Raw genomic sequence first — 23,131 nt, 5'->3', positions numbered from 1 at the left:
CAGCAGCAGCGGCGGGGCCGGGCGGGTTTGCCGTGCCGCGTGCCGTCCCGTGCCGTCCCGGCGAGCGCGGCCCGCCATGGAGGTGTGCGAGAGCGGGGAGCGGCCGCCGCCGCCGCCGCCGCCGCTGCTGCACTGGGACCGCAAGCTGAGCGAGCTGTGCGAGCCCGCCGACCCCGACGCGCTGCTGGGCCACACGGTGAGGAGCGGCGGGCGGCGGCGGCGGCGGGCGGGGGGGCGCCTCCCCCGCCCACGGAGCCGCCCCGGACACGAGTGGGTCGGCCGGGCTGGGTGGGGTGAAGCCGTGGGGTGAAGGCCGCCCTGCTCCCGTGTCAGCCGGGCCGGCGGCGGGTCCAGGCTGGCCGTGTCCTTCCAGGAGCCGGCCGCCTTCACCGGCACATGCTGGACCCTAGCTTGGCCGCTCTGCCCCAAAATGCCTCGACTTCCTTCCTCCCTCCACTGCCAGCCCTGGCTGCTGGCCGCTTCCAGAGGTTGGGTGCGCAGGCGCCCTTGGCTTGCTCTGGGGCTGGGGTCACCAGCGACGCCTCTGCCACGGGTGCCCCCCATGTCCTGCCGTGCGGCCTGGCGTCTGAGCCGAGGCCTCGCCGCTTCCCGAAACGCTCCCGCAGTGGCAGCGGCGATGTCGTCCTCCCCGGTCCCGCAGCGCTCCTCCAAGGTGTCCGCTCAAGGGTGAGCGGCCACGTCTCCTCCTCCGTGACGAGGTGGCTCTGGCACTGTCCCCATCCCTGGTCTCCCCCCAGTGCAGGAAGGAAGTGATGAAATGTCCCGCTCCGTCTTGGCACCCGGACGCAGACATCGTGAGCCAAAGGGCTCTCTCCCCACCCCTGAGCCTGATCATTGGCTGTCACGCTGGTTTCAGCAAAAATACCTCATAGAGATGCTGTGAGTAGGGGGTCTCTTAAAAGTGTTCCTCATGGCTTTCTTTGAGGGGATTTGAAGGCCAGCACCTGAAGTTTTGATTTTTGGCTGGAATCTCCACATTTTTGCTTGTGCAAAAGGTACAGTTAGGACAACCCCAAAGAAATGTGCCTTTGTATCTCTGGTGCATGGCTTCTCTGTTAATCCAGAGGGTTACTGCAAGCACAGTAGTTTCCAGCTGTGTAGGCACAGGCCCGAAGTGCAAATGAGCTGGACCACCTCGGGACGGCGTGCAGAGGAGACTGCCAAGTCCACAGCTTGTGCAAAGCACAGAGTGACAGAGTTGGATGCAGTTGTTGAGCACACACTCGCATGCGGACCCAGAGTAATGTAGTGGAGGCAACTAGCATATGGCAGCACCTGAGGAAAGTTGCTTGGCAGATGCCAGCTCTCTCCCTGGCTCTCTGCTTTCTTCTGTAGTACTTCAGAGCGTGGCGCAAACACCTTGCAGAGAGGGAATAACCTCCCCTTGCGGGAGCCGGGGTGATCCCTGGCGCGCTTCTGCAGTGAGGCAGGCTTCTGGCACCGTGCAAGGTCTTGCTGCGAGTCTTGAAGGAGAAATGAGGATCTCATTTACCCTGTGGTGTGCATGGTGGCCGTACTGGTCCGGAACCGTGTCAGACACAAGCTTCAAAGCTGGTATCAGCAGAAAGCAAGTCTGTGGCCTGCTGTGACCGTCTGTCTTTAAACATTGTTTACCTTCTTTGTCTTTGAAAGTTCTTGTGCTTTCTTGCGCAACGTATATCTTCTGGTAGATCCGGGGGAAAGCAATTTTTTATTTTATTTTATTTTTTTAATAAGCCAGCAGGAGCACTTAGAAATTGAAAGTTCTTCCTTCAAACAGCAGTTTTGCTTTGTGTGTCTGTGGTTTTTGGGGGGGAGTTTTTAGTTTAGCAAGACTAAAAGGAAGGTTGTGAATGGAATGAGAGGCCCTTCTGAGAGTGCTCCCTCTTGGATTTTACAGTTGTGCAGGGATACTTGCTCCTGCTGTATTTGAGTTCTTATAGCGATGAGAATTAAGGTGCCACTCTTAGCTTTTATTTTCCTGCTTAGTATTCTCATACTCTTTTAATTAGTGCCCTGAAGGAGATCTTGCTCGTGGGCTAGAATTTGCGGCTGCCCTGATACGCACGTGTGTGTTTTCTGTCTCATTTCAAGGAGCCTGTCTCTTGGTTTTAAGTGTAGCTTGAGAAACAAAACATTCTGGCTATCCTGTGAATGGAAATATGGTGCTTCTCCCTTTGTTGTGTTCAAGTTTATTGGGATTTTTATGCTTTGGAAGCTGTAGCAATGTGTGTTTTGCAAGAGGAAGTGCATAGCTGGGCCTGCACAACCTTGGCACATATTCTTCTTTTCTGGGAATAATGAATTCTACCTGGACATTGATTTTTAGGAGCTCATAAAGAGAAGATCTCTTTAGGGGCCATTTTAAAATGAAATAAAAAGCATGAAATCAATTTATCTTTGTTATTGTTTTTGAAAGAATTCCGAATGAAGTCATCAATAAAAATAAAAATAAAAACTCTAAGTGCTGTGAACAAAGTAGGTGTGGTGGGGTATTAAGATCTTTAAAGGAAAAAAAGGTTTTCTGTAATGATCTCTCATGGGGGAAAAATATGTTTCTGCCTGTCATACTTTATTTCTTTGGCAAAGTGCATCTTGCTCTGGAGGAAAATATTGTGGAATGCAAACTCTATTCCAGAGCTTCTTAGGATCACTTTAGAAAAAACAAAACAAAAAACCTCTGGATGAAACATCTGTTATTTTCCTGCTTTATGCTTTGGATTGCAAAGGGCTGGTTTGACCCAGCTGCTTCTGCTGTGTATGAAAATTTATTGCATGGCATTTCTGAGAAGACCTAGATGATATGTTGACCCTCCTATGCTCTCTCTGCATGAGTGTTGATAGCCTATGCTGTCCCATTCACAGCTGAGGGACACATGCCTTGTGGCATCTTCTGATCTTTGCACACTCTTGAGGCATCCCATAGCTGTAATTGAAATGGTGGAACAGGCTACTTTGCTCAGATGAGAGTTATCTTAGAGGATAGACTAGCACCATGGTGCAGGACACCTGCAAAGCTTATTTCTTCAGCCAAGTGAAGCTGGTGGCCCAATATAAGAATTGGCACTGCATTCTCTACACAGCTGTATGTGCAAGTTTGCATTCAAAAAACTTCTCAGTAGGCTTAAGAAAGGTATCTGGAGTAGCCATGCTGTCCTGGGAGTGTGCACCAGACAGACAAGGGGGAGGAGGGAAAGGAAGAAAACTGATAGGAGACCTCAGAAGCAGGAAGAAGGATGTTTCCTTCTGAAGTCAAACCTGTGTGTGCAGACAGATGAGGGTGAGAATTGTCTGCCAGCTGCCTTTTGTGTATTTTTAGTTAAATTTTAACCTTTTCACTCCCACAAAAGCTGTTCATGGATCTGCTTGATGATCTGAAGCTAGTAGACAAGTGTGAAAGTATGCACACATTTAAAAACTCAACCTCCGTTTTAGACTATTTCAGCCTTAATTACCAGGGTCCAAATCCAGCCTCGCAGGGATTTACATTTTTCTTTAACAGCTGATGATTTCACCAGTGCCTGAAGCAGTGTGAGGAGCAGTTTCCCTGCTTCGCTGTAGGTGTTGGTGATATCATCGGCTGTGCTGGGAGAAACATGGGACCTTGAGGAGCTCAGCTGGGCTTTGGCAGGCAGCCTTCCTTCAGGTGGCTCATTAAAGTCGGCATGTTTTGTAATAATCACCTGGATGCCAGATAGCTCTGAGCTCTGTAACAGTTATTTTTTCCAGAGCAGTTTAGTTTACCGGCTGAGAAGAGGCTGAAAGATTTCCCAAAGGTGTTTTTACAATATGTGTGATGTATCTGTATGTAATGTATCTGGTAATGCTGTACCCTAGCATTTTTGCAAGGTGGTATTATTATTGTGTAGCTTGTTTTTCTGGTAGTCCAACAGAAAGGAAGCGCAAAACCTGCCAATACCCAAAGAGAGCAGAAGTGTGGCTGGGTTGCAAGTTCTCACCTTCTTGTCAGTGCTGTTACTCCCCATGAAATGCAGGCAGACTTGAAGTGGGAGAGCTCTGCTTGCGTTTGTAGGTCTCTGCTGGAGGTGGTCTGCAGTTGTGCGTGCGTGTCCCAGCTGAGGTGGCCTCTTCAGTGGCAAATGCCAGACCTCATGCAGATGGATAAGTCTGTTGACAAACATGCTGTGAAATGCCAACTACCTGTCCCATTGCTAGACAGCAGTTGAAAGGCAGATGGTTCTGATAAGCCGTTGACATTTAAAAGCTCTCTATTTAATGCTGAGGAGGCTGTCTTCCCCCCACCCCCGTTTTTGTGTTTTGTTTAACCCATTAGCTATTGGCCGCTTCTTCCAGGTGGTAGCAAAATGCAGACGAATGTAAGTATGACTATGATCTTGGTATTGCAGATATAGAGCTTCACCTGCCCTGCAGGTTTGTGGGGGCAACAGTTGACTTAAATAGTTAGACTGAAATTCTCAGATGTTGTGTTTTTTAGTAGTTAAGTAGAATGCATTTTAACTGCAAAGTAATCCAAATTGCTCACCCTTTTCGGGTCCTGACTGCTAGACTTGCAGCTCATATCAAAAAATTGAAATGCCTCATATCTCTCATCACTGGTATCATTTTCTGAAGGGTGTTTGAGCTATGTAACCTGTTGTCAGGTCACTGATGATACTATGAGCGTATCAAACGTAGAAAATATGTACAATGCGAGTTGGCATGCAGCAGCATGGAAAGTTTCAGGTCTCGGCCTCTGGACTGTGATCTCCCTGCGAGAGCAGAACCAAAACAGCTAGCCCTTAAAGCTTAGAGTGCAGCGATGCTAGAGTTCAGAGTTGTGATTGTCATCTAAAAAGAGCTGGGGAAACTTTGAGCCAGGCTTATTTGTTCAGATAAAAATTGTCCATTACAGGCTTCTGAACCTCACCAGGACTTTGCAGTGACTCATTTCCTCTGTCGCAAAAACACTGATCACTGTTACTTAGTCTTCTGATGACTTCTGCAGAAGGAGTACATCTGAGTGAGTTCCTCGGATTGCCTGTATTTTTCAGAGTATGGCAATACTCGATTGAAAACAAATGCAGTGCTTGATTTTACAATCTGTGTGTATTTAATTAAAAGCTGCAGTTACCACGACATGCATTGATGTGGAGCTAGTTGTGTCTTATTCTGTGGTGGTTGCATGTACATAAGGTAGCCCTCTGTAAAATCCAGTGTTAGTATAGTCGTCTTTAATTTTTTTGACTTGGCGGGGGGGGAAGACGAGGTGGAATACTTCATTTTTTGAAAGTGCAGTTTAGCCTATTGCCTGCTGACAAGAAAGCTGAAGTCCATCATTTTTTCTTCTCTGCACACCTTCATATGGAGGACCTAGCAGCTAACTTTAGGTGAAGAACTTGTAAAATTACTAACTAGAACTTCAAGGATTTTGCCTAGATTCTTCAATAATAAAGGGAAAAGTATGGAAGTGAAATTTTAAATAGTTGTATGTAGACTTCTTACAAAGCAGAAGTGTTAAATTTTGAGAATGACTTCCCATATTAAAAGCTTCAGGGTCATAACTGATGAACAGCAGAACTAGTTATACCCAGTGCTTTGCAATGAAAGCCATTTTCCCCCCCCTGTTTTCTTCACCTAATTTAAATAAGAAATCATTCCTGTTCGGCAAGGGACATGCCAGCTACTTGTGATGGTTCTGAACTATTTACAGTTTCTCTAAAAGCTGAGCTAGATGCACGTGTGATACTTTGAAACTTTACCCTTACCCTCATGCTTTCTGTCAGCTGAATTTAGGAAAATAAGGGTATTGGGTTGCTGGCTGGGTTTCATTAGGACTGGTTGTGTAGTGAAGTGCTTGATCTGCAGTGAGGATGAGAGCTGGAAAAAGTGTTAGTCTGCCCTGGGACTGACTTTGGAGCGTGGCAGATAAGAATGAGCCAGCATCTAACGTAACAAAATACTTTTTTTTTTTTTTCCTTGATGGAAGTCACTGGGCTGCACTGTCCTACATGAATATTTTCTTTCTTTGAAAGGTCAGTTGTTGTTAAGTGTGGCGCAGGCAGTGCGTGATAGCTAGGAGAAAGGAATTTCATTCACATTGTTACCAGACAGGGTTTTCCTGTGTCTGGAGTTGTTGAACTTATCTGCAAGAATGGTGGGAACATTTGTGCTCTTTGCAGGTCTTTTTCCACACTGTAAAGTGTCTCTTCTTGTGGGCTCTTTCACAGGTGGTGATTAAATAAGTTTCCGCTATCCTTTGAAAGAAAGAGAACTCAATTTCTTTTTATTCAAGCAGTCTTTTTCTCACTTCTTCATAGGAGCATCTGTGTCTGTGGAGGAGGCCAACTATTTTGGTGACTACCTACAAATCCCGGCTGGGGATAGTGCAGTTTGGCTTGATCTGTGTGTCCCTCTTGCCTTCTCAGGCATTGATTGCATCTGCAGCAATTAATACAGTCTGCATTTTTCCTCTGCCATGAGTCTGCCTTCACGCTCTTGCTTGTACCCCATGAGATCTGATCACCCCTAGGCCAGCAACCACCATACGGTGTTTCAGTATATTTAAAAATAAAGCAATTAGGCCTTTGACTGACATACCACCAGCTCTGGCTGTCTCTCCCTGTGTCTGTGCTTCCTGCCATGTGGCTCTTGGCTATGCCGTCTTGTGGCAAAGGCACTTTGGGTCCAAACTGCTGATGGATGTGGAAGGAAGTGACTGCTCCAGAATAAAAGGGTTTCTGCTGTGGAGGAGCCATTGCATGTGGTGCGTGATTTGGGATTGGTGGCCTGGGTGCTTGCCTCAGTAGGCAAGGCTGTATGCTTTTTTTAGAGCTACACCAAAATGGTGCTCAGCTTGGTTACATCAGGAGCAGGGGGGCGTCTGCCTCAAAGTCTGTGCGCTGCGGCTCCAGCAAGCTTGCACGTCGTCAGCAACGCGACTCCAGTGGCATTGCTTCTTCAGGGGCTGAAAACCTACCCAAGACTGTGAGGCACTCAGCTGGTTCTGAGACTTGCTAGCTACTCATCCTCCCCGGCAGTTTTGCAGTCTGTGTTACTGTGGGCTCTTTTTGGTGGCCCCTCAGCTAGTCACAGTACCTCTGAGATACTCAGTTGTTGCTTTGAAAGTGAAGAGCTTGTATCCCTTGGAAGCACCCCTTGGTCTCTGATCATACAAGTTGGCTTGGTGGCCTTGCACTTGCCAATTGATACTTTTTTTTGTGCTGTATCCAATTATGACCTAACAGGCTCTGCTGTCCTTCGTTTGCATCCAGGACTCCCTCCTCTCCACATTCCCAAAAGCTGCTTTCCAGTCCCATTATAATGCTGGATTTGGATGTCTGTCATCTAGGCTGTGTCTTGGGCTTCTCCTCTTACTTTTGAAGGAGGATCATTTTGTAGATGAGAGTTTTAACAATTACCGATAACTGTCTTTCTAAAGGTGAAAGCTCAGTGCTATCTTTCACATGCCATATTGGCTGCCTCCGCTGAATTTATCAGGCCCTTCTTTAATTCCTCCGACTCCCTCATGCAGTTTTTCTTTTGCCAAGAGATGTAGATTTGGGTGAGTCTGCAGGAAGATCTCTTGCAGAACAGCTCTGCATCTGGTTTTCCAGGGAATGCATGTTATTTTCTGCTGTTACTCCCCATTCATCTCTTTGAGTCATGTACATGAGAAATCAGCGCTATCTAGATGCCCTTTGGCTGTTTTTTTTTGTTGTTTTTTTTTTTCCTGGATGATAAGTCCTGGCAGTGTGGTTTTGCACCTGGATGTAACCGTAAGCTATGGTGGCAGCTGCCAGGGGCTCGTCCTGTTGAAAACTGACTTTCATGCAAGAAATTAGTTTTCAGTGGGATCAGTTCCCTGATCCAGTTTACTTTGTAGCAGCTGAGGTACTAATGCTGATGTGAGAAGGGTGGTGGGAATATTTGGCTGGGGAAAGGGTACATTTGCATTTTGGGCTAAAGGAACGGGCAGTGGGAATAGTCTGGCTAGCTTTGGGGACATACATACATGTATACATACATATATGTACATATATACATATATGTATGTATATAGGTGTGTATGATGTATATTTATATGTGATACCACTGGGCTGGGTTTGGATGTGTCGTTGGAAAGAAAGGGGATTACCTGGAGGAGGCAGTTGTTCAAGGATGAACGGAAAGAAGGGTTGTTTGAGATGAGTGTGGATACATAGCAGAGAAATGGACAGAACAAGGGTTCGATGAAGCACTGAGCAGATGATCTTAGACAGATCTAGTTGATGGTACCGCCATCCCTTCATGATGGTGAGTTTTGGTACAAAGTAGAGACTGTGTCAGATGCTAAATTGCCTGTCTTGTCTCTCACTTTTATAGAAGGTGTGCAAAAAAAAAAAACCAAAACCATGGCTTTGGGTCTCATCTTTAGTGGCAAACACGTTACCCTTTCACCTCGTTTAACAAGTGATAGGCAGTAATAAAGACAGGACAAAGTTGTGAGGTTTAATAAGGCATAGCAAATGCATGTAAAACCCTTTCTTCTGCTTGTGCTCTCTTTCTCCAGTCTGAGGCATTGAGCTCTTTGTAGCAGGGACTGTAACTCTCTCTCTGTGTCTGTACACTGTCCAATGTAGTTTGCAACCACAAAACAGAGTCTCTGAGATGGGTTATAATATCAGTATTAAATGTGTGCACGAAGGAAGTAAATGCTCTGTCAAATAAGGAATGCTTCTCCTCATGAGGGCAAGTTGGGAAGCAGAGAAGGCCCTGTAAGGAAGTAAGAAAAGGTTGTTGGTTAAATGGGATAGACCTGAATTACTGGAGCTCTCTCCATAGCTGCCATCTGTTCAAATGCATTACTTAACAGTGCCAGTGACCTTTCTGTGCCTTCTCTGTGTCTTGGGAACTAGTCACTTTTTTTTTTTTTTTTTTTTTTCCCCCATCTGCCGCTAACCAGCTTTCAGTCTTCTGTATGTGATCCTGCTCGGCTGTGGTGACAAGCAAAAATCTAATGGAAAAATCTGACACCCACTTCATCTCTTTCCTCTCTGTGCCAAGAAAAAGCATTCTTATGCAGTTGTGCTGGGGCTGGTTTCATCCTTTCACGTAAACTATTTGTCATATGGGATGAGAAATAGGGACCAGGCTGTTCTGATAACCTCTTTGAGAGCTTCAAGCAGGCCTCTGGCCCTGGGAGCTGCCGGCCTCCTTCTTGCAGTTAGTGTGTTCCAAGCTGAGATGCAGAAGGGCACTGAAGCTCTTTGCCATATTGCAAAGAGCAATATTGCTGGTGTGCTGCTTCTGTGGCTCTCTTGGAGCTGCAGATACCGGGTGAGCTCCTCTCATGCAGCCATGCAAGGACAAGCCCTGGCTGTGCTGTGACATGCTGGAGCACTTATCTCCCAGCTCATGCTGGAGGGGAGGTTGCCTGCTGGAGTGAGACGCGTGCTCCCTTGTGTGAGATGGGCAGTAGGCAGAGGAAGGATGCGTGCTTGTTTTGCACCAAAGCTGCTGAGAGTGCTGCTGCAGATTTTGAAGTAAACAGGATATTAAGCCATGGCAAAATGCTTTTAAACAGGTGATGGCCTGTGAAGCAAGGAAAGCATTTATAAATATCTGAGACTTGGAACACCTTGTTTAATTTTTCTACTCCAAAGTTAGGAGGTTGTGATGTAAAGGCCTGTAGAAAAGGTTGGAAAAATAGGCAAGCTCTTTATACCAGTGCAGGACAAGAAGATGAGAGAAAATGGATATAAACTGAAACAAGAGAAGTTCAGACTGGTTATAAGTAAAAACTCTTTCACCGTGAGCAAGCACTGGAACAGGTTGCCCAGGGAGGTTGTGCCATCTCCATCCAGTTTTCAAGTTGACTGGGTAAAGCCCTTAGTAACCTGGTCTGAGCTCAGAGCTCACCCTGCTTTGGGCAGGAGGCTGGACTGGAGACCTTCTGAGATCCCTTTCCACCTGAACTGCTCTGTGATTGCAAAACACTCATGAATTCAAGGGCTGGCTTATTTAGACTTAGATACTGCATTGGTGGGCAGTAGTTTGATCCCCAAGTTCTTCATGTCTCCATAAACTACTAAGTGAATGAGACTCCTTGCTTTTGTTGTTGTTGTTGTTGTTTTTTTTAATTAGGAAACTATTGTTGCCAATAAACAGAGTTTCACAGAAGCAAAATTTTTGCCTGTTCTGCAGTTTGGAGTTGGATTTACTGAAAGGGAAGAAAAAAAACTGGACTAAGTTCCAGCCATCCTGAAGAAATTGTTATTATGCATGTCTCTCTTGCTTGTATGAAGTAAACATTATGTGCAGTGTTGTGTTTTGGACTTGTGGTTTGTTGAGGCATCCATAATTTTGGTCACGATTTCCCTGATTAAAAATCCAGGTGTCTTGCCCACTTGCTTTTCTGTCACATGATGTGACCATGTAAGTGCCCACCCCATTTGTTTCAAGGCTATCTTTCTTATATTCCCCCTAATGCCTTTTAGGATAGGCCACTGCCTCTTTTATTTCCTTTTTACAACTAACCATGAAACGATAGGTGTGGAAAGAGACCACCTGCTCTTCATGCGACTGGCTCGCAGGGATTTTTGTAGACAGAAAAGCTAAAAGCAGTCAACCAACCATACAACCCCCCTGAACACTGAGCAGATCTCTGTTTTGTGATCCCCACAGTCCAGCAGCTGTGCGATTTTTCACACACGAAGGGAAGTTTATGCCAAGGCTGCCTTTTTCCAAGTCTCCCATAGGTTCGTCTGTCGGCTTCAATAATTTGCTTGCCTTTAGCCTTGATTTTGTGTGGGTTATCTGAAAACATATGTTTTCATTTCTGGACCTTCTAGTACCCAAAGAAGAGATTTGCCTGTACTCCAAGTATGTGCAGAACCAAAACTTAGGAGCAGAAGCACAGTAAAGACTTGATCTGCTCCTGCTGCTTTTTTAACAGCAGAAGCTGTGATGTGACCATTGCCCTTGGGGAAGGCTTGGGATAGTGAGGACAGGATGGGGTCTTCAGGAGCAATCAAGACTAGGAAAGATATTTCTAACAGCTAAATACCTGACTTTCATCGAGCTGTCCTTGCTAGTGAAGGATAAAGATGGAGGAAAATATGACATCTAAATTGTCTGTTTTCATACTTTGTAATATGAGGCAGTTGCTGGCTGTCTGCAAAACATCTGTCCTTCTCATCTCGAGTGTAACTGGTCTAGTCATCATTGCTGATTGTACATCTCACTCCAGTTCCTCTGCACCACAGCTCCCTTCCCTGGTCTTCTCCTTTCCCCCTCCTCTTTCTCTTTCTCCTCCTCCTCCTCCTCTCCGCAGCCTCTCCTTGCCCGGCTGTGCAAGTGATTCTGGGTTGGGAGCGACACGCTCTGCGAGGGATGTTCGTTTGGGCTGGCTTTGCTCTGTTCGTCCATCCTTGGAGATGTGACTCATGGAAAAACTTTTCCCCTCTCGACTCTGGAAATGGCTGCTGGCGTTGCTGCCTGCCCCATCTCTCTGGGCACCCCTCTCCCATCCCTCACCCACCACCTGGCAGGAGACGAAGGCGAGGCCCTCGGAGACCCTGGAGACCAGCATGAAGGACTTGTGGGCACAGTTAGCAGCTAAGGACGGCTCTTAGCCAGACGGGAGAGGGAGTGAGCGGGCACCTGCCACTGGTCTCCAGATGTGCGGTTTCAGTGTGCGCAGCCCTGCTGGCGGGCGGCCCCGCTGGCAGCTGGAGAGTGCTGCTCACGCCTGCCCCTCCTAAACACACAAGCAAGGCAGATGTCGAGTTTGGCACTGTTCTTAATGCATGAGCTTTCTGAGTATGAAATATGTCTTCTCTTTGTGTCTTGGTGCTTTGCAGCTCTGTTCCTATTGCGTTGTTTCGCTCCTCATAGCCTTCAGTGGATGCTTTAATTCACAGGCAAGAAGGGCTAAAAGGGAAAGAAAAGTCTTGCTTTTGCTCTCTCTCAGGGTGACTTGTGGCTACTTATTCAGCAGCTGTCCTAACTTTGTGCAAAATTTCGGCTGAATTTCTATCTAATATTCCTTTCTCAGCTGAGAAAGTTCTGTGGGGTATCTGCTCTGGGGATTGGCGTTACCCGATTGCTGGGTTGTTACAAATGCTTTGCAAAGTTGCAGGAGAAAGATGGACTTAAAGACATGTTTGTACTTGAGAGGAAAAAAAGAAAAAAGCAACATAATTTAAGATGAAAAACAATGAAATGCTGTCAGTATGATACTGAAAACTGTGTAGTAAATGTCTTCTAAACTACTTACTACAGCTAAAGGTATTTCATGTCCAAAAAAATCTCTTTTAGCTCTAACCAAAAAGATCTGGAAGAGAGGCATGGACAAAAACCCTCTCAGTATGCTGCTTGGAACAGCTTTCTGGCAAGATTAATTGGGGGCAAAAAGCCCTACCTGGTGTTAAGATGGAGTTTCAAGGTTTAAGAAAGGCATTATGTGATGTAGCAGCTGGAACTGGGCTACAAGGGATCTCTGGACTCACTTGCTTTTGTGTTTCAAACTTGCAGGTATTTGAGGAAAAAAGGAGGTTAGAAGTACAGGCAAGAAATGGGAATCTGAAGAAACTCGCAGTGCTGAAGGCCAAGGGAAGAGATAACTGCAACAGTTGCTCAGTACAGAAAGCTGTTAAGTCTATATATCGAAGGAGCTGGGGTTAGGATCGTGGATGGCCAATTAACTATGATGCTGCCATAGTGGTGCTAAGGTGATGAAAAGCATGATTTGAGGAGATGCATGGAAAGCTGGGGCTTGTGGGAGTTAGCATGCCGCAGTTTGGCTGTGGGCTTTTTAATTCTTGACACCTGAATATCTGAAAGAGAGAAAGGCTGGTTTGGGGGAATTCAAAGAAGAACAGCAAAAACAAGTGTTTGGAGTAGCTGGTTTATGAGGAAAGATTAAAGCATTAAATATGCATTGCTTTGGCAGGTGTTTCGAAGAGGATGTGGAAGTGATATGATCAGAACAGTTTAAGCTCATACTAATATTTCTGAGGCTTCTTTCTCAGTTTCATATGAGGGCGAGGTGTATAATGTGATTTTTCAGTATCAATACCAGAATAGAGAGCCCCTGCAAAAACGTTGGTTTCAGCTGTAGTTTTTATAACACTGGAAAGATGATGAATGTCATTGTACACTCGGCAAGATCCCTTCGGAGCTCTGTCCTAGGAATAACATTGTCATTGTTCATGAAGAGGCTTATGAATCTTGATCTCCTTAGCCTTTTCTTTTTTCAATTGTTAAAGTCCACTGAAAATACTCCTCCCCCAATAATACCCTAGGGTAAAAAATAAATAAATAGCAATCAGTGTAGAGGTGGTAAAGTAGAGAGGAGCTAATAATGTCCAGCTAAGAAAATCTAAGGGTACAGTGTGCTGTTAGCAAGGGTTGGGACAGTAAGGGGGCTTTTTTTTTTTTTTTTTTTTTTTTAATGCTGTAGTATGATAATTAACCATTATCAGTAATCTGATTGTAAAACTTCCCGAAACTGATTAATCTGGATAACTGGGAATACAAATAGGCTAAAAGATCCCAGAGGAGAAGTTTGGCTTGTTGATGCTGATTTTCTATAGGTCATGGCATGGTGAGAAAAAATCAACACATTAAGTTGACGGAGAAAAGGGTAAAGGGGAGGAAATAAAAACTAAAGGCTGGGAAATGTGGTACCAATTGCATGGAAAAATTACAGAGAAGCAGTTGTGGGGTTCCATGGTTAGAGTGGAAGGATAGGTATATGATTTAACCCTGGTCAATAGGATTTTATGAAAAGCAGATATAGGCAAACAAACCTGATCTCATTTTTTGAGATGACAAATGAAAGTAACCGGAGAGTCTTTGCAAGTCATTGGATATATATTTCATTGTACTGATTAAAAATTGTATGAAATGTAAACTGTATGCAACAACAATTATAGTTATATAATTATGTAATGACTGTATAATTTAATTATATCTAGTTATTTAATATTTGTGTGAATAAACGTGGTGTGAAGAAACATGTGATGAGAATCAGTGACCGGAATTTAAAGCCCAACACACTGAAATGAGAAATGAGGCTTGCTTAGCTGAGACAGTGATTAACTACTGAAACAAACTGCGGGGTGAACTGGTGGAATCAGTCATCTCAGTCTCTTTATTTCACACCTGTGTGCTTTTGTGGAAGTTGTATTTTGGCCAAGAGCAATCTATCGGGGTGTGTATTGGGTACCTCAGTGAAATGTAGTGACTTGGGATGTGTGGGAGGGTCAGACTAAGAAGGTTTCATAGTTCTTTCTGGATTTAAGCTCTGTGAAACCTGACTGCTGCGCCTGTTGACTCTCTGGAGACGGCAGAGCAGAACATACAGCAAAACACGTATTGACTCCTTTAATCTGCCCCAAAGCATCGCAACATTTGGTCATTCTCCTAAACTGCATTCAGTGAAGTTTAACCAAGTGCTTTAATCACTTTGAGCTGTTTTGAATTTCTGCTGTTTATCATGACGTGTCTCAGCCCCTATAAAAAAAAAAAAAAAAAGGGACAGAATACAAAGTGTTTGGGAAAGGATTAGATTTCTAGTAGAGAAGGGCATTGGCCCCAAAATATAAAGCCACCTTACGTATGGAGTGGAGGACCAAAGATGGCCTGGCGTTCGTTGTATCTCTGTTGTCTCAAAGAGCTGCTAAAGTCTGTCTGATCTTTGTCAGTCTGTCAGGGATCCTCATCCCTGACAGATGAAAGAAGTCTATTTTCTTAAAGGAGGAGGAAAGGAAGAAGGCAAAACAAATTAAGATGAGGTATGAGGAATAACAAAATGAGTAGACTAAACATTTGAGGAGGTGGGGATGAATACGCAGCCAAAAAAAGGAGAGTTTCTAGCTTTCATTATAAAGGTAGAGCTAGTGGAAAGTAGCTAGCTAATATGATCACAGTTGTACCGACTCTTACCCCAGTTTATAACAGTGGAAGTTTGTCATTGCCCTTCAGCCTGTTTTGCCTGAATGCTAAAACCCTGTGCTTTGCTACACCATCCCCTGGAGGAAGCTTAAAATCCAGTGCCTGTGGCAAGCCTTTCCTTCTTCATGTCTCTCCAGAAAGTTTGCTTCCTTTTAATTAACCTTTTTGATCTAATCAGTCTCTGCATAGTTTGTGGGGGGACTTGACTCTTAACTTTGATCCTGTCATCCAGGGAGCAGACTCTGCTGGATCGAGCAGGAGAGGTTGAAATTATACTTGCTGCTTGGAGTAACCACTTCCACTCATCGGAGAATGGTATAGATGAGTAACCCTAATCCTTCAGCATTAATTTGTGAAGCAGAAGAGTACTCCTTATGATCCTCTTTCCCATTCTCTAGTTGAAAGACAACCTGTGGCGGTAGGGCAGTAACACATGACAGAGATGCAATGCCTGAAACCGTTCTAGATGTTTGTAGCCTGAATGCGTGCTTAGCTCTCTTGTGGTTGACACATGGTAGGTGTCTCTTTGGAAAGCTGCGTTATCTCATTTCTGCTTGGCATATGTAGTGGATCTGAGCACCTCGCGACAGTAGGAGTTGCTGTGCTTGGTTGGCAGATCAGGAACAGATCTCTCCTAGGATCAGATATGCCCATACAGAAAGCATGTAGAGGGGCAGTTCTGCTCCGGCCTAGGCTGCTGCCCTCACCACGGAAACACCCTCTTAGGAGTTGGACGCTTCTGCTGTGGCTAGCAAAACAGAATGGGAAATATGGATGTAAAAGCAGAAGTGAGATGTAAAGTGCTGCTTCTTCTTCCTCCTTTTTTTCCCCCCTCCTAAGAACAGGCAATGACTTTGAAAAGACTCTGACTCTCAGAGTACTGCTAGAATGCCTTAGAGGGGACTTCTTTTCAATTACATGCTCTCTCTTAGTTGAGCCCTTTTAAGGCACTTTCAAGCAGGTGTCCCAAAAATCGTGATTCGTACTTGTAATTCCTAAACCTGTCAGTCTGTTCTGCGTAGATCTCTAACAACAGGTCTGGTGTTTGAGCCAGGCAGACTAAGCTGACACAGTTTAGTCTAGCACAGGGAAGGAATGTGAGTCAAAGGCCCAGAGAGATGATCAGAAGCAAGTAAAATAGAGGTCAGAGAAAATGTGGGACCGAGTAGGGGTGCGAAGAAACCTATAAAGGCAAATGAGGTAAGTGTGGTGAGTTGTGCACAAAACAAGCTGTAACTTCTCTGATCTGCAAAACACACCAAAGGGAAATAGCTGTGCAAAACTGGTGTTGAGAAACAACTCTTTAAATTGTCACTAGCAGACCCTGCACTGGCTGTGAGCTGTAAGGTAGTGGTATAGTTATCCAAAATGTGTTGATGTTCTGCTTTGCTTTAGAACTCTTCTATTAAGCAGAGCTATTTGCAGTGTATCTCAAAGTAGGTTTTCCCATAATAAATTGTATGCATACAGCCAATGTTCTTTTTCCTGGGATGTAAGGGGAGGCTTGGTTGTAGAGATAGCCCTGAGGTTACCTGTGGCTTGATGCAATGTCTCATAGCAACGGAAAGGCGGTGGCTGTCCTGGTTTTCTTTTTGTTTCTAAACAGATTGTGAGGGATCTCTGTAAAGTACAAGGGCATGATTACTGGATTACATAACGGTGCTTTCAGGCTCCCAACCGTGGCTCTAAGCAATTACATTTGTGATCCAAAGAAACACCTAAGCCCCAGCCTTCAGTAAACATGCAGATGAAATTTTATCACCTTTCCCAGAGCATGCTGCAAGTCACTTCAGCCAAGGACTCTGTAAAGACTCAGTTCCTCTAGGATCCTCCGTTTCTCCCCCACGTATTTTGAGGGAAGGGTGCCTCACGTTGCGTCACTCCTCTGAGCGTATTCTTGGAAGCCCCATGCAAAGCTGCCTGTTTCCCGTTAGTGATGCAATACTTTGGAAAGCCGAGCCAAGCCAAACAGGGATGTTTCCCACCTATGGAGCAAACGAGGGGGCCTCTATACCAAGACCCTATGAGCAGTGTACAGACAGATGACACATTTAAGTGCTCAAGATCAGTACTATTTATTTTCCTTTTTAGCCAATAATCTTTGTATTCTGTTTGAAATGTTCATTTAAAAAAGAAAAAGAGGAAGAATAGATTTTTTTTTTTAATTTTTTTTTCCCGCTGGTGAGGGCAGCTCTGCCCCTTTTAGATCTTTTCTGCACTCTTGCCTAATGCACTGTTCCTGAAACTTGTGATCAGGCTTGTACAAAATGGTGCAAGTGTAACAACTCCAAGGAATAAAAGAGGCTTCCAGTATCTTTCTGGCAGAGTATTTTGCTGTAGGACCTAGTGAGGGAGACCAGGGAAGGGCAGAGGGAAATGGGAGAGAGACTGAGAAATGTGTGCTATTCTAGCCAACTCCTACCCTAAAAGCAACACAGTGCAGGAGCATATTCAATATTGTACTACAAGGGAGTGCCAGTTCTGCTCCCTGCCTTGCTAATGTGATTGTCCGGTGAAGTTTACATTGTGAAATTTCCTGTAGAGTCAGACCAAGGCTTACCAGCTGCTGCTGGATGAGTTTAAATAGGGAAACTTCTTCTGTGTACAAATAAAAGTTTGGAGGGTTCTTTAGAGGATTCAGGCTGAGGGACGGGGTAAGGACAAGGGCAGGACAGCAATCAGTTTGGCTGAAGGTGAGGAAAAAAAAATAGCCATGAGGACTTATAGCCTAAAAATGTAATGAAGACTAGTTGAACTGACAGAAGGAGTAAGAAAGTAGGAACCAACTAGAATCTCACTTAGGGCAGGAGGTACTAGTAACTGAGGCTGGATTCTTCCTATTTCATAGCTCTAGTACGGGCGTTATGAATCTGTGACTCTGTAGCAGAATCTTTTTCTACAGATTGTGTTTTCTTTTATCTTTCTTTTGCAAACGTCATGCAGTTGTATATGTAGTTGCCAGTTTGGAAAGCTTGGCCTGCCGGCCGGAGCTCTCGCAGGCATCTCTAGGCAGTGGAGTCTGCATTGCTTTCTTTGGTCAAAGGCTGATTTATGATGTTTAGCATAAGCTGGCTCAGCCGTTTACCCTGCTTGAGATTTTGGCTGGGTGTATAGGAATGAGGAGGATTAAAAGAAGGGGGGGGGCAGATAAAATAATATGGTGGCCTTTTCGCCTTTGCCAGAAGGTGATGCAAACCTCAGAAGATCCAAATTATTTGATTCCCTCTTCATCGGAAGGCTCAGGGAAGGAGTGCACCCAGCCTTGGCAAGAAGTCTTGATCTGTTCATTGTTTTCTTGTTGTGTTTTGTTTTTTTTGTTTTTTTTTGTTTTTTTGGTTAGAGGTGCATGTGTGTTATTTTTGAAAACTCTCCTGTAATGTAGAAGTAGGGTGGAAGTCTACAGTCCAGTGCAGAATATGTCAGAATGTAATGTTTGCATGTTAGACAGCAAAAAGCTGTTTAAATAATGTATTTTAGATAACTTTAAGAAATTTTGAAAGCTGTAAGTGGAAGGCACACCTTTTGCTTAGTATGATTGTGCATAGGAACAGGTGATGGTGGAGATGTTGCTTATTAATATTGTGTGGCTCTGCTAAATGCCAACAGACCTGAAAAAGAAAAAACATGGAAGCGTGAAATGTTTTGCAATGTTTTGCATTGCATATGCAATGCTTAAAATGTGACCTAATAACTTTATTAAACTAAAATCATTCCTGTTCTGATTTTTTTGGTTACTGGAATAATACAGAGGTTACAGCTTGGATCCTACAATAAGCTTGAACAACAGGGGAAGTATGCTGCTGTTGAACGTGAGGTGTTATTTGAGTTGCTCATTTGTATTTCTTAGGCATTGCATGGATATTCTCTTGCTCAGAAGACAAAGATTTGGTATCTGGTGGGAGTGCTGCAGTAGTAACACTGCTGCAGCGGTGCCATGCCAACCTGCCATGCTGTGTGAAGAGCAAGGGAGGGATTTGTTGCTTCTGAGAACATTTGTGAGTTGGGTGGGTGATTTCAGACAGGGCTGGCTGTGGAAGGGTGGCCGAGAGAATATTTCACTGCAGTTGTCACAACTATATATGGAAGACCAGAAAAAACACTGTAGTGGTCAGACTGCTTGCCAAAAGAACCTCAGCTTAATTTTGTTTTCCAGTTGCTTCAGCATGTCTGGATTGTTTCTGTAGTTAAAAAAAAAAAAAAAAAGAGTCAGGTATTTTGTGGCTGATAGATGGCAAATTTTCTGGAGACCTGGTTGAGGCTGTCCATGGTGATCTTAATGTACTTTGCCACCTAGTCCAGCCATACTTTTCTGCTGGCGTTTGGGACCATCGTAGGCTAGAAGCAGATGTTCCCTTCAGCAAAACAGCTTGAATGGCGTTTCAAAACCCCCCTGCCCCTTTCAAAGGAAGCAGCATTGCTAGTGTTCTTCCAAGTCTTGTGGTGGTTTTGTAAATACAGACTGCAGAATTGGTTCTGCTGATTTATAGTAATTCCGACAGTTCAGCCCATGAGGGATTTCAGGGTTGTGGTAAGCAGCCTATAAAATCACACTGAGCAGTTGCATTTTGTTGTTGTAACATTATAAAACACATTCGGATTAGGATGCACCATAGTGTGAGAAGTTTCAGGCTGATTCAGTAGTTCAAAAGATTAGGGAACCACACCGTTGTCTATATATTAAAAAATATATTTATATATATCCTAGACATGCATTATGACTGCATGATACAGATTCAGATAAGATGTCCAAATCAATCTTAATCTTCTTTTTTTTTTTCTCTTATATCATGGGATGAAATATTTCCCCTGTCATGGGATGACAGTTGTATGAAATTAGTCTGTAAAGTGTGTTTTTTGCACAATGAAATTTTGTGACACCTTTGACAGAGCTCAAACCACTCATCCCATGAATGTCAGAAGAATTTACCCACTGTAGGGCGTCTTTTAAAATGCCTGCTCTCTGTACTAGTTTTGGTGCTTCCTGGGGCTGAAGAAGGGACATCTGTATGTGTGAGACTGAAGTGCGGGTTTACATATCCAAATACAAGAATACTCAAGTTCTTATTTCACTTCCAGTGCCACAAATGCTACTCTAGTTTCAGAAGGTCACTTACTTGTGTTGTCCTATCTGGAAAACAGAGAATACTTACATGCCTTAGGGGTGTGTTTTGTGGAATAATTATTGAAAATGAATAGTCGCTAATATCGTTGCAGAAGATCTGCTGCAAGAAGATGGGTCTTAATTTTGTTTTTCTTGACTGTGGAAAATGCATCTCTGTTAAGTTCTGTGGACCTGACCTCAGCTGGAATATGCTAATTCTGCTCGTCTGGCAGGAACGTGGGTGCAGAGAGGATGCTGACACAGCTGGTGGCTGTGTAAGCAGATGTGGCTGAGCATCTGCTTTCAAGGAGAACAGAGTATGCCATCCACAGTGTGACTGGACTTTACCCTGTTGCCACCTGATCAGTACGCAAGTTTGCGCCACCTTCCATGAATTAGAACCACCATGTCTTTGGCATCTTCAGGATCTGGTGGCTTTGTAATGAACCTCTTGCTGGAGGGTGTCAAAGTTTGGAGGCAAGCTACAGTTAAAAAACAAACCCTGGGTGTAGCATGGTTGGAGAACAAGTTCTCTGGGAGGCAGGCTCTACTGCTGTAAGCAATGCAGTTTTGAGAAGCAATGGGCAGAAATCCCATCTTTCCTGGCAGAGCTTGAGCTGTGCAACAGTTGGGCTGCTGATGAGCAGCTGTGAGAAAGTCATGGAACCATATGGCTACCTAGTGGGCTTTTAAAATGAGATTTACCCTGATCAGCTGCACAGGTCAGGGATAAGATAGGGATGATCGTTGGCAGAGAAAGTAAAGCATGAACAAAGAATTTTGGCTCTAATCAGATGTGCTCTTCTGGGAACGCTCGGCCTCTAGTTGGCCCTTTTAGATTTGCTGGCATAAGTGAACCTGGAGTTGCTCCCTCGTACTTCTCTACCAAGATGGGCTGTGTTAGCTCAAGTACTTTAGTAGTGGACCTCGTAACCCGTTTTGGCAGAACAGGGTCAGAGCAGCAGATGTCAAGTTAAGCTATCCAATCTGAGGGTCAGATTCTCATCTGGGAAGGATGGTGACATCCACTGAACGTGGACAATAATCTTAGGTTTCTGGTGGAATGGCACATGCCTGTGCTGATGACACCTGTTAAATAATTTTATCTCAAATCTCCTAGAGCTGCAGCAACACTGGGAATTTCTTGGTTACACTCTCTAGTGAGGAGCACAAATGCTGCAGGATGCTGGAAAGAGCTTGGCACAGCCAAGACGCACCTGTTGGTGAAACAGATACACAGGCCAGGAGCGAAGAGATTGTGTGTTTATCACCTAGTTTTGCTTTTGAAATATGGTGTGATTCCTTTAAACTGACTATTGTAGTTGGAATGCATCTCTTCCTGGTAGTATTTAGTCTGAATTTTGGTTTATTACAGGGCTAGATTATCTACTTAGAGTAGTTTGCATGTGACTGCTCAGGTCTTGCTTGGTCTTCAAGGTGTGCTCTCACCCATTGCGTATGGGCAGGATTTGGCCTCTTGAGCTGTGGCAGGCAGGTTGCTAAAGTATGTTTCGTAGCTTGATATTGTTAAAACGCTCCTCCCCACACGTGGGATTTTCAAGAACAAAGGGGTTTTCTGAATTGTGCTTCTGCAGTTTTGCTCGTGTTCATTTGTGTTGTCTGAGAGTCCGACTTTCTCCGCAGCTCCCAACGGGGCAAACTGCCTTCTCATGGTGTTTAAAAAAAAGATTATACAAAAATGAGGGTTAGATAAGACTGTGGTCATCTAGCCTGGATGGCCTGGATTTCAAAGCCCACAGGATGGGGCCTCAGAATAGTCTTGTGTCTCGGTTGCTGGGGCGTGTGCCATCACCCTAGCCTGTCTTTATAAAGCAGAGGGGGGAAAAAGATATGAAAATAAAAATACTCGCCTGAGACAGTGGAAGCGATGGTGTGCAATTATAAAAAGCTGTGTGTGCTCCGGCCCAGACATTCCTGTAGCTGCAGGCTGCAGAAGCGGTATTTGACAGGCTGGCGCCCCGCCAGCCCTCCGGCCGGGAATGCGCTCTGTCTGCACCTCGCCGCAGCTGGGGAGCCGCTGGGAAGGGGGACTGGCAGGCCTTTCAGGGCCGTGACTCCAAGGATTTCTCTTTCTCTGTAAGGCAATGAAATTTAGTTTCCTGGTTCCTACGTCTGGTCTTCCCTGACTTTTGGGACTGAGCTAAATTCTTTGCCCAGTACAAGCCTGGTGTCAGTGAACTCCTTGTCCCGTAAGAGGTACCAGGAAGTTTTCTGGCTCTTTCTCCTTCTCTCTGTCCCTGCACAGAAATTTCTCACTTTCTGTGTGTGGAGTTTATGCACCTTGGACCAAATGCATTAATGAAAGAAAGAGCTTCAGAAATCTTTATGAGAAGGAAATCAACCACACCTCCGCTTAAATGGGCAGTTGCTGGGCCTGCGACTATGCCTGCCTCTGCTTTATCCTGTGTTTACACAGTCCCTTCTCCATGCGTTCGTGGTGGAATATTTTTACAACAAATCCAGTGTTTCATTTGGGGGTGGTGGGAAAGGAGCAGAGGTCAGTGCCAACAACTCGGCTTTTGAGACCCTTGCACCATTAAACCTAGCGCACGTGTGGGTCGTTGAACCAAAACCCGTCAAATTCGTACGGTTTTATTCTGTCAAAGGGAGGCTGAAAATCCAGAGGGTTTCAACACAGTCAGTTGAATGTAAAATGTGAGAGCAACGCAAGCGTGGCAGGGGCACTATTGAGGAAGGACTGGGGATTTAGTGCAGTGAATATTGGGGATGTGTTGACTTTTTCTGAGGACAATAGCTCTTTTCATATCCATGCTTTGGACTGTAGCAGCTCTAAAGCCAGTATGAGTGTATATTTGCCTGGTCTCTCTTTGCTGATTTTCAAAATGCAGCTCCTTCTGAGGGTGTCGTTGGGTATGAGAGAAGCTGTATTTGCTTAATTTATTAAAATAAATGGCTTAACAACACAGCTCTTGATGTAGCTGTAATGGCTGAGGATAGGTGAACAGCTGTATCATTTGAGCATTGAGAATTTTGAATTTAAAATTTAAAATATGAATGTTAAAGCATGTCGGCTGATAGCTCTGGCAGGTGAGCTCCACAGCATGACTTACCATGCCACCTTCTCCAGCTGTCTATCTTGCACTTCTGCTT

The 23,131-nt window shown here is 44.8% G+C and overlaps 1 protein-coding gene across 2 annotated transcripts in view; it reads left to right on the top strand.

Moving 5' to 3' along the window:
- The window catches only part of CREB3L2 (cAMP responsive element binding protein 3 like 2), an 84,885-nt gene continuing 61,754 nt past the window's right edge, over nt 1-23,131 (top strand). For both annotated transcript variants that reach the window (XM_067307824.1, XM_067307816.1), the window contains exon 1: nt 1-196. In XM_067307824.1, coding sequence (XP_067163925.1) covers nt 77-196 — 120 coding nt within the window. In that variant the 5' untranslated portion in view covers nt 1-76. The remainder of the gene's footprint in view (nt 197-23,131) is intronic.

Source organism: Apteryx mantelli, chromosome 1 (genome assembly GCF_036417845.1).
Source record: "Apteryx mantelli isolate bAptMan1 chromosome 1, bAptMan1.hap1, whole genome shotgun sequence".
In the NCBI taxonomy this organism is placed as follows: Eukaryota; Metazoa; Chordata; class Aves; order Apterygiformes; family Apterygidae; genus Apteryx; species Apteryx mantelli.
Note: the sequence above shows the minus strand (reverse complement) of the source record. Positions and strands in the feature narration are given on the sequence as shown.